This window comes from Cottoperca gobio, chromosome 15 (assembly GCF_900634415.1).
Source record: "Cottoperca gobio chromosome 15, fCotGob3.1, whole genome shotgun sequence".
Lineage (NCBI taxonomy): Eukaryota > Metazoa > Chordata > Actinopteri > Perciformes > Bovichtidae > Cottoperca > Cottoperca gobio.
In genome coordinates, this window is record NC_041369.1 from 14,930,952 (window position 1) to 14,942,978 (window position 12,027).

Here is a 12,027-nt window from a genome sequence, read left to right on the forward strand (position 1 = left end):
GGACAAATATTTTATGCATGTGGATGGGAAAATACATATTCAGGTTATTTATGGGAATCTGCAGGGTGGGAGGGAGCCGTGTTGAGAGGCTGAACTCTTTGATACTCGAGGACACAGAGGTTAGTGGTCCATTTCAAACACTGACAGAAGGGAAATATGTTAAGTGGGTGACATTGCAAATGCAGGGAATTTGCTTGTCTGTGTGTAGCTTTGCCACAAGACACAGGGGCAGAGAAGAGTGAGGTTCTCACCAGTAAACTCCATGGGGGAGAAAAAGGTTTTGAATACAGTCCCCCACCATACCTTTTAAACAGTATAGTTAATATTCTTGGTCAAGATTTCACACTGATGAAGATACAAATGTAAGTATTTGGAATAAATAATGCATTAACTTTCCATTGGGAATTGCGTGACTCCTTGCCAGACATTTAGGGTAGATTTGTCAAGCTTTCCTGCTTCAATGTATGCAACTGTTAACTTAGCTCCTAAAGTGGAGCATGGTCAGCCGTGGTATTTAGAGAACGAGCAGGGCCTTAAGCAGTAATCCTAACTTTGTTTCAGGAAGTGGAATTGGAAGAATGTAGAAAAGCATAAATATTAAAAGATGAAGTGTTGAGGATAAATATATCTCTCGCTGAAGAACAGAGTGGATTCCTTCTCAGGCGATTCATCTCTTTGGTCAATAGGCTGTGAGAAAGATTTGAGGTTAAGTCAAACTGACAGCTCACCAGCACATTAATTCCCTCAAAGTGGTTGATGTTTGGCAAAACACGCCACTGCATCTTGGTGGTTATTATGATTTCACTTTTCTTTTTCTTTTTTTTATAAATGTAAGAAGAATTTCTTTGTAAGGCTCAATTACCTCAGAGTTAGTGTGTGTCTGTGAGACATTAATAAAATAAATATTTATTTTAGGATTGGATGACATTCAGTAAATAATCCCAGACTTTTATCAGTCAGGAAATGCAATTAGTGTATTCACTGCTGGTGGCCAAAGCATCAGTTTGTGGTACGAGTTGTATTATATTTTAATGAGGCCACCTGGAATGTCCTCAAGACAATATGCAGCCACACAAACCAGAGTCTGGACTCTGTTAACTTTGGTTGAGACAATTAAATCTACCACTTGAACAAAATGTATGAGTAATGTTTTTTTACCACAAGACGCTACTGCAAAGTCATATTCATGTCATACTGTAGGTACCTGTTTGTGTGGATAGACGTTGATGTGGCATTTGATACATTCTTGTCCCATGTTGGCCCAGGAGTTGCCACTCATCCACTTCCTCTTACACTTGGGGCACTTGTACTCTCCGAAGCATCTCTTCTTCCCCTGGTAGGGTGTCAGACCTTCCCCTTTGGGTCTGGCCTGTAAAGAACAAAGCAAGGTGAATAAAATATATGCACATGTGGGGAAATCATTACTTTTAACATCTTGACCAGAAAGTTTTTTTCTTCTTCCAGAATGACATTTTAAAGAGAACCGCTTGGACAATAATAGATGTTGAGTTTTGACAGCAGGGTGTGTCCATCCTTGTCATGCTAATATATCTAACTTCCTCACACAGCATACTCCCACACACAATTTTGGCACAATATGTGGTTGTGTAATTGACATTTACTTCCATTACAGCTGTGTTAGATTACTCTTCTGATTCTCATGAGGGAGATGATTACCAATAGTCAGTCAGCCATGAAAAAGCACAAGCTTGAGGGCAACCTTGTTGGGAGGAGCTGCTCCAATGACTTCATGTTGGCAACTTTATTTAGGCCACTATATAGCATTGGAGGAAGTTTTTCCCCTTAAAGCATGCCACAAACAAACGTACTGCTGATGTCATCAAAAGGATAAATCATAAACTTTCCTCCATCATGCTAAAAACAAACCCAAATGTACACTGATTAGTATGTTTGACAGGGCTTGTCATTATCAATTTGTGGCTCCATCAAAAAAAAAAAAATCATCCCAAAACTTGCATCTGCCTTGGGACAGGCATTATCCGTCTTGGAGTGGTTATTTTGTTGAACAAAATCCTTTAATTCGGAAGATAAACATTGGAAATGGAGTAGTAAGGAATTGTGTTATTTTATCTTAAAATGTTTTCATGCACAGATGTAAATCTGATATGACAGAAATAAGTTATCTTAATACACAGCCTGTAACTGATGGCAGCTTTCCAGAAGGTTAGGGAAGTCTCTTTGTTCAAAGTGAAATCCGACCTGTCCACTCCTGCAGATTGTTTTCATAATCACTTTAACATTGCTTGCAGATTTCAGGGTGGATGTAGGGGGTACTGGGTAGTGAGTTAGAGAGGAGAGAGAGAGAGAGAGAGCGGAGGGGTACATTCTGTATCCCTGGTCTTCCCTTATTTTGTCCCAGCCCATGTGTGAGTAATAGAAACTTTAATCAGCAGCATCTGGCACGGTGCTTATAGACGTCAGCAGTTTGCATCAGCACCCGAAAGCCAACGCTAAGTATGAGCGGCTGTGCTTCAATCTGGCCCCTCAACAGCATGACCTCAACCCCACTGTCAGCTTCACATCTCCCACTGTGACAGCACGCTGGCTGGAGAATCTGACTTCTGCTGGCCTGCAGCACACCAGTCTATACACACTGACAGGGCTGTCTTAATGCAATCAATGGGCAATCTCAAAGACATTGCCCTGGCAACATTTTGTTTGGATGCTCTCCTACAAAATGATCTAGTCCAACTACAAAGATCTGCCAAGCTTACCTTTAAAAAAAGATTCTAGGTTTCTGCTGCAGTAAGACTAGCCACTATAATATCTAATAAAAGACTAATTTGAAGTTTTAAAATAAAATACGATCAGAGTGCCAGGTGTGCTAACCAGGAGGTCTAACCTTTACCCTCGTTATTCATTTGGAAATGTGAACATAGTGAAATTTCCTGTTACAAAAAAAATCTCTCCCTGATACTGCAGCCAGCACTCAGCAGGACAGAATCAGCACTCATCCTCCTCATGACCATTCCTCTCCGGCTCCATGCTGTTTCCAGGGTCTATCCTTGGCCTTTGGCTGCACGTCATGCTCAGTCTGCAGCTGAGTGCTTTCATATTAGATACAACCCGGTTTGCAATCAATTTGAAGATGCTCCCGATGTGCACATGGCAAACAGATTATCTCTTCAGTCCAGATGGAGAAGTAGGTGCAACGTTAGTGACTATTAGTGTGGGCAGTTGTGTCCAAAAAAGGTTAATAAAGTTTTTCAAATATAAGAAAAGGTGTATATGGAAATAAAGAGCTGAAAGATTAGTTGATTAATCGATTAGTCAATGGTCAGAAAATTAATCAGTTACTATTAATAATAAAAAAGGTAATTTTAAGACAAATGTCAAACATTGTGCTAGTTTTATTTCCCCAATGTCACGCAGTGGAAAAGGTGAGGACCCAAAAGCAGAACGAGGGTTTAACAAAAAGAGAGCTTTAATTTGCGAAAAGGTAGCAAAATACAAAGTAACAAATAAACTGAACAAACAAAGCCAGGAGTCGACCCAGGGGAAGACACGAGGGCGAACACCACACAACATCGATGACAATCCGACAAGGCACACTGGGGTTAGACAGGGATATATACACAGACACCAAACGAGGGAACAAGACACAGCTGGGGGAGAAAGGCCAAGACACAAGGGCAAAGTAAATGGACACAGGAGGAACACATTAACAATCAGAAAGGGAGGGTAAACACACAGACAGGAAGTACAACTAGACATGTAACAAGGGGGAGTGAACACTTCAAAATAAAACAAAGTACAAGCAGATCATGACACCCAATTTGAGGATTTAAAGCTTTTCTTTGTCTTCTATGGTAGAAAAATTAATGTCTTAAGGTTTAGGAATGATATTTGCATAAACATTTAGTAGCAGCTGGATTGACTAAATACATTTGTAACTTTTGAGTAACATCAAATTAATGCAGTGATTTAATATGTAAGTTGGCAAAAGTGTAAAAGTATTAAATGAAACCTTATAACATATATCACCTCTGCCCTACATACTGCACACACAACTTTAGTTTGGCCAACTGCATTAAAGTTATTTGGACATTTGTAGTCATAAGTATTATACTGACATGTGGTCAGTTGTTTTCAGGCCATTGCAACACATTGCCTCTCATGGAGGTCTGAGAAGAGCAAGTTTCTGTTCTGAAGTCATAAACTTTACAGGCGCAGTTGGTATTGCACATTCCAATGGACACCCAAACACGTGGGAGCACGAATGTCACAATAACATCTGGACTGTTATGCCACCACTGCCAGCTGAGGCAGGCTGAGAAATGTGGGCGCTAGATTCAGGGCAGCAGCTAATGAAGGAAGTCTTGGGTTTCTTCACTTAAACACAAACATACATACATACATACATACAGGGCCATACAGGGTCTTTCCATTTACACTGGTGCAGTGGATTACAGATTTAAAACCCTCGGCTGTAAGCCCTAGAATGACTGAGCAAATGTTAGGCTTGATTTCTAGGGAAATAACCACGCTTTGCTGCCTTTTAAGCAACATTTACAAACCGTTCACAATATACACAGTACAATGACTAAGTTAATGGAACTGCGTCATCGCACCACTAAACACTCTGGAGATGAGCCTGCATGGGAGGATGTGTTTTGTTTTCCTTTGCTCTCTACAAATAAAGCCATTCAATTGTGTTAGAGCTAAATGGACATATCTGAGCCATTTAGAGCATTTTAGGTGTTCGTCAAGTGGAAGCAAAGCTTTGAAACAGCAAATCGGTTGATGGTGTCTGTGCCAGGAGATTGCGAGTGGTGTTTGTCATATCACTTTGACAGTGCCGGCTTGTATTGAGTCAATATTTGTTTATGTCCCCTAGGCTAGAGCGGCACATGTTGAGATAAGGCCCAGTGTGTGTGTGTGTGTGTGTGTGTTGAGGACATTATCCATAGAGAAGACAGTGGAGCTCCACAATCACAACTTAGTTTACCACATCCTCCTTTTTGTTCAGATCACAGCAGGGACTCATCATATCACACCCACACACACACACACGCACACGCACACGCACAAAAACTACGGGTCAGTGAACGGTTAAATGGAGCATACACACACACATGTGATGCAAACTTTCACTGGAGCAATCTCTACGCAAAACATGGCCACACACAATGTCTCTCTCTCCCTTTGTCCCCTTTAACACCCAGACACAAACGCACAAACGGACATACACACTCTCAACAAATTCTACATCCACAAGTTTTCATACACTCTTGAGACACAACTGGAAAGTCTCGCCGCACTGTTTCCTGCACTACTCCCACTCAAGAGTTTAGCCCGGCTGCAAGGCCACGGATCATTCTTTGGCTTATATTGCAAGAATAATGAGCTCGCAAACTGAGCTCGCAAACGGAATTAAATAGAATAACAAGAGACAATAAAACAAAAAAGGGAGATACATATGAGACACAAGAGAACAAGATGAACCGAAACAGGGGGAAGCTCATTAAGATCGAGAAAGAATTAACGTCTGAGCGGGATGGGAAGCAGCCTCCCGATCCTCCAGGATACTGTGACGAAGGGGGTCTAAAAACCTGCTGCTCTAGAATCAGAATCCAACATACACACAAACGCACATGGAGAAAAAGACAAAAGTGGACAAATACCACAAGCCCCACAGACGCTCGAGCCAACTGTGGAGAGACCCTCCAATCAGCCCCTCTCAAGAGGGTGGAGAACGGGAAGGAGAAACTGAGAGAAAGAGAGAGAAGGAGGAGGAAATCTAAATCTAAAGCAGATGGCCTCCATAGGGGCAGAACACAAAAAACACTGAGAGCCATAGTGAAATCGCTGCTCTGCTTTCAATTAAGCCATACATTTCAGAGACGACAGAGAGAGAGAGAGAGGTGGGGGATAAAACAGCGTCAACTAACAACTGTAGCTCTGTCCACAACTACAGTGGATCGGACTCATTATCATGTGGAGGAATGTGGAGACAATTCTCTCAGGGGGATTTTAAAGACACATGTTGTACAAACAAAACGATACGAGGAGTTTGAAGCACGGCCCACTATTGCAGGTAGATTACTGAATGGTGTGTTTAAGAAAGGGATCCCCGGTCTAGACGACACCCACTGTGATGTCTTTAAATATCAGGGTTGTTCAGTAAAAGCGCAAAAAATGATTACAAGGTATGCAGCCCAGGCATGTGATTCTCAAATTGCAGTTTTTCAAATATCATATTGCCACAAAACCGTCCTGAAAATTCTGCTCCAGTGTATCAAGTCTATTACTGACCACTGGAACAAATGTAGTCCAGACCACTGTCTGAGGCCTAAAGGTGATCTTGCATTTGTGTTGATCTTACATTCCAGGCTGAGAGTAATGAGCAGTGGAGAGACACCAGACACAGACCTGAACCCTTAATCCTCTGTCTCCAACAACAGGATAGGTTAGCCTTGGTTTAATATTAGACATCCCTTCCAGAGGAATCTTTCTTAAAGACCGCTACTTTCAAGGTTGTGAATATGGGATTTCCTACTTTCTCTACATACTGTATTAGAGCAGACATCTATCTCTCCAGATATTGCCCACAGTCGGTCCACAGACGACAAATGCGAGGAAACAGCGGTGACAATAAAGCTTTGGGGTTTTTTGTGTGCAAATGCTACATGCCATTCAGCGGTCTGTCTGCCTCTATGAGAAAACAAGGGATTTGGTGCGTAAAACAACTTTGAGGCTTTGGAAAAGGGTTTGGTAGTAATTGTATGTGACCACTTTTGTGGTCTGGATTTGGAGAGCAGGGTCTTTGTTGGCAAAAGCAGCTCAGCTATGTATATGAATAATGCAGATCTTTCGGATGTCTGCAAATAAACCTAAACATTTGAAAAGAGAAATAATGTTTTGTTGGATTCTCCAGGAAGAGAAAAACAAAAGCTTAAGTGCAACATAGAGGAAACAAATGTATTCTTTCTAATTGTTATTCTTACATGAACATAAACCTTAAACAAAGTAACGCCTCATGTCTAAGGCTGAGAAGTCTCTTCCTTCCAGTACACAGACTTGATGGCATTTATGATAATACGAGATTCTTCAGCATGATTTGATGTTCCCATTACAGCACCCGTAGACTTGCATGATCACTGAAAGCCAGACAGGTCAATGAGTCACAGCATAAGCCTCCCATTCGGCAGAGAGAAATACACTGCAGAAGGAATAACCTGAGGGTGTTTGTCAGACCACACCAGAAGGAACTCAGACTCTTCTCGGGTCATTCGGGGCAAATAGTACTTTATTTTTACGACTTTGGGTTGACAACATCAAGGCAATTCAGATGCGAAACAAGAAAACTATGCAGAAAAAAGTTACATCACTTCACACATTACATTATCTGATGTGGTATTCCTATCCACATGGCGCCTAGAAAAAAGAAAGACAGAAAACTAAAAAGCTCTCTTTGACCCTGGTTTATTTTGTCAAAACGGTTTCTTAGTTAAATCCTCGCATCCTTTAGCCACGTTATCTGACATCACAGCGACTAAAGATCTGAGGATGCAGTCATCAGCCTGTCAGTCAGAACTGAGGGCCAAGTGAGGGGGGTGCAGATGGCCACTGCTTCAAGTCTCTCACAAGAATGAGACTGTCCCCACCTCAGCTGTGTCTCACTGCACACAGAACAAGCATTTTTTTTATTGGCTGTTTCCGCTGCTGGACTAAGAAGCCCCAACCCCATGCCAGAACTTCAGCCAGGTGCATTATGGTGACTATTTATCAATCCCACCATGCACTACAAGCTCTAAATACAGCCACTGTTTTCTGTGCGACTCTCTTTTTCTCTGCCATCTTTCTCACCTCTCTCTCTCTCTCTGCACGGCTCCTTTGCTGGTGCAGCTGTCTCTTTCTAATGCCTGTAAAGAAAAGTGGCTGAGGCTGAAAGTGACGAGAGGAACAGGTGTGCTGCTTAAGTGATAGATTTGCCCTCACTCGAGCACAATGCACCTCAGTTTATAACAGCAATCTCCCCCGAAAGGGGCCGCACACGAGAAACAGACAATACACCGCCGTAGGCTGATGCCTGTTTAAAGAAACACACGGTCAAATTACAGAGTAAAACAAATGTGTTAATTACAGTCACATGCAGCCGATCAAAGTCTAGATTTTGTGATTCGTAATCACACTTAATGAGCTAAGACGTCATAGTGCATTGCATGTGTAACCCCAATAAATGAGAACAATGTTTGTGACACTTTTGTATTTAAGATCACCACCATAATCACTCGCTCAGCCTTTTGGAAACAATTGCAGAGCTATTATAAAACAAAGCCATGTTTTTTAAAGTATCCCAGATAGAGCTGCCTTAATCTTGGCTCGCTGGCACCAGCCCCAAACTGCTGGGCTGCTCCCCAGCGTTCCGTAGCGCTCCGATCACTAGCTAGCATCTGGAAACCATCAGTGTAAACAAAGGAGCAGCGGAGGAGCTCAGGCCCCGCTCTGCCTCTCCACATCCCCCAGGACATCACTCAGGGAGCAACACAAGGAACACCAAACCAGCTCCAACCTGTGTGTATTACATTTTGTATGGCAGTGTGTGTCCGTGCGCATATCTGTGTCTGCTCTTGTGTCTTCATCGCAGGATCTTTATTTGTTTTAGCCGCAGTTCAGAAAGAGATAGATTTACAGATAGAGCGGATGGGGTTCAGTCCACAATGTTAGCTTTGAGTCTTTTTGGAGTTTTTGTTTGGTTTGCTCATTAACCGTAGCATTTCTGATAAGACTTCTAATTGCTTTAATGTGGTTTCAGTTAGCATGCTCGCCTTAGCGGTCTGCCTGATGAATGCTACGAGGGGGAGAGGCAGAAACCTGGCTGTGGTTTAAACCCAAGAACTGGTTCTCCTCTGTGGAACATCAAAAAAGATCAAAGCATCAATCAGGCCTGCTCCTTCTCTGAGACATGAGAAGGAAATATTTCCTGAACTTTTGATAATAGTGTTTCAGTAACCGTATATATCTATTAATCATGTGGTTTGGTCTTTGTCAGTAGAACTGAAAACTCCAAAAATGTGGTTCATGGAGCTTTTAAACACTGAGCCTCACACTTAAGAAAACTCTGTGATGCTTGTAAACACACACCACAGTGGAAAGTTGTGTCTCCAACCTGTTACAGCAGAAAGAAAAGCATGACTGTGTTTACCATAGATGTGGCTTCCACTTTGCTCATGCATTTTAGCATTATTAATGTTCCTGAGTAGATCATTTGGTTTTACAATATTCTCAGTTTAAATCGACATGGCAACATATTTAGTGACATATGTTATATGCCATAATGGTGGAGATCACTGTGGCTCGTAACTGCCTCGTATTCCTTCTGTTCCTATCTTGTACAGCTGTCTCTAAATATAAACTCCAATGATTACATAATCGTGTACTACACATAACCTCAATCATACACACCTGGGTTTGTGCACAACGCTAACATTTTTACCACCAAGCGTGCATTTTTTCACACACATAACTTTAATGCAAACTTTTTTCTCACCCAGACACACATACAGTATAAAACCATACATTGTTTGATCCGATTTTACAAATCAAACAAACTGTCCATACAACATGAAGAGATCATTTACTGTCTTAAAGAAATGTACAGATATTAGGATATAAAACTCTTTAACCTAACACTGCTGCTTATTTTCTACTGTAAAATGCTGTGTCTATCATATAATCTGTCAGCTTTGTCAATTGATTTCTATATTACTGAGCTACATTACTGCAAGAAAAAAAGTGATACTTCAATACATATTAAAGCTGTTTAAATTGACACGTAGTGAAAAGCATAGAGCTGGCACAACAGTGCTACTTTCACAAAGCTATCTTTAACACTTTCCTCTGACTGGGTGCTAAATATGTACACGCACATATAAATCTAACACTTCAAAAACACATTGACAAGTTAACTGTCGCTCTATAATGTGCAAATGTTTTATGCATTGATAAAATAGACTCACCGACAAAGATACATTATTTTTTCTAATATTAGTGGGCAAATGGTATGTGAGCTCATTAAATATGACTTCCCATCACAACTCGTCTGAACCTGCACTGCACCCGTATGGGTAAGGGTGCTATTCTTAAAAAAGGTTTCATATGTTATTCTATTCATATGCGCTTGACATTTCGTTTCACTATAAAAAGCGGTTTACTCACATCCCAGTTGTTTCCAGGTCTAAATCTGCCTGTGAGGCATTTGTGCTGTCGTCTTTTGCTGCATTTATCCCCTCTCAGGTGTAACGCGTGAGGGAAGCAGCAGAATTAGAGGACAGAGGAAAATAAACTGTAAGAAACCATAACAATCTTAGTGTATAATCTAATCCACAGCGACTGTATGTAAGAAGTTCAATCTTAAAAAGGCAACACGTCCTAAAAGGATCACAAACCCACATGAACTCCACCAGTGCAGCCTGTTTCAGGTGGACTGCAATGCATTTAAAATGACTTGAGGCTAAATATGTGTAGGTAAACAGCGACGCTTGAGGTTACACATTTTTTTCCTTGTGGGCTTCTGGGTTTAACCGCTGAGATTACAAGCCTTTTGTAAACGGGTTTGTTATCTCACCGTGATACAGAGAGGAGGATGTCAAGAGGACAACCACTCCAACAGTTTTAAAGAATAACCACAAGTCCATTTCCAGCTCCATGGAGACGCCAAAATAGTTAATTCTAGGAAATGGCCTCTGCTTGGCAGAATAAGTGCACTGTGTGTGAGCGTACACACACACACACACACACACACACACACACACACACACACACACACACACACACACACACACACACACAAAATGCTTGTTGTAATGATCTTATAACAGAACGAGTGTCTAGGTTGAACATGTTCTCAGATTCTACTGAAGACCTGTAACAGCACTGGGCATATCACTTGTGTTTAGTCTGTTCTTTGACATGCTGAGCTATCACACAGGGAAAAGGTAAATCAAGACAGCTGTACCAAAGATAAAAACATCCCACAGCTGTCAGTCATGTAGATAAGTGAAGGCTGTGCCAGAAAGAATCAAAAAAGGTATGTCCTGCTTTAAAATGTCATCAATTACCCACCGAGAAATTGTTGAAGCATATTTACAAGACTAAAAAGTATGTTGGATCGTAAAACTGTTACGGTTTCAATTATCTTTCTATGTGTCCCTTTGAAATAAAACAGAAGAGCAAAGAAATACACGCAGGATTTCTGCACTTCACATTTTTCATCAGTTTAAAAAGATGTGCTTTTCTTAACTTAACTAAACATACATGTGTCTTAGAATAGATGTTCTGTACACGGCTGTACATTTTCTAATTGTATCAAACAATGCAGCTTTCAATTAGCATATTGTGATTTTATTTTGGCAATATGCTGATCTGTTGATTTAGATCAAGACAAATCTCGGCTAAGTCATCTTTAATGATGTTACTGCTTACAAATTAAATTTGGCGACCTGCAATTTCTGGTTGTTTTGATAAACTGCAGGTGGAGGTCTCGGACTACGTGTTGTTGTAAGCAGCTGATCATGATTCAATGTTCTGGCAATTAATACGCTCCCCCAACAGACCAGTATTCAGTTCAGTTCAGTTCATCTTCATTGTCAGACTGAAAGTCCATCAGTAAATTCATATTATTATCTAAATTCTCATCTTTTGAATGGGATTTCGAAACAATGCATGGAGGCAATATAGATCTGCCATGTGTGCACATGTGTGTATGTGTGTGCTTGTGTTTTTCTTCTCAGTAACACTCCCACGTCATTCGTGTCCAAGACAGCTGCAGAGGCATATCACCATGCCAGCACATTCTGTGCCAAAACCCTATTCCCAGATTCCTAGATTTCCACAACCTAGCTTCCGTAATCGGCCACGGATCTCAGTGTCATGTTCTTGGATGACTGATGCATACCCCTAAGAGTCAAGGATGTGGGTGTTTTGCTTCATACCAAAAAGCAATCTATTGTTTTAAAGATGATGTTTTTGACAGAATCCTTTCCCTCTCTTCATGCTTCATTC

General features: G+C 41.2%; 1 protein-coding gene across 3 annotated transcripts in view; it reads right to left on the reverse strand.

Annotated features, from left to right (window-relative positions):
• The window catches only part of zcchc24 (zinc finger, CCHC domain containing 24), a 32,502-nt gene that overhangs the window by 6,096 nt on the left and 14,379 nt on the right, over window positions 1-12,027 (reverse strand). For all 3 annotated transcript variants that reach the window (XM_029449908.1, XM_029449907.1, XM_029449909.1), the window contains exon 3: window positions 1,205-1,369. In XM_029449908.1, the coding sequence (XP_029305768.1) occupies window positions 1,205-1,369 (165 nt within the window). The remainder of the gene's footprint in view (window positions 1-1,204; window positions 1,370-12,027) is intronic.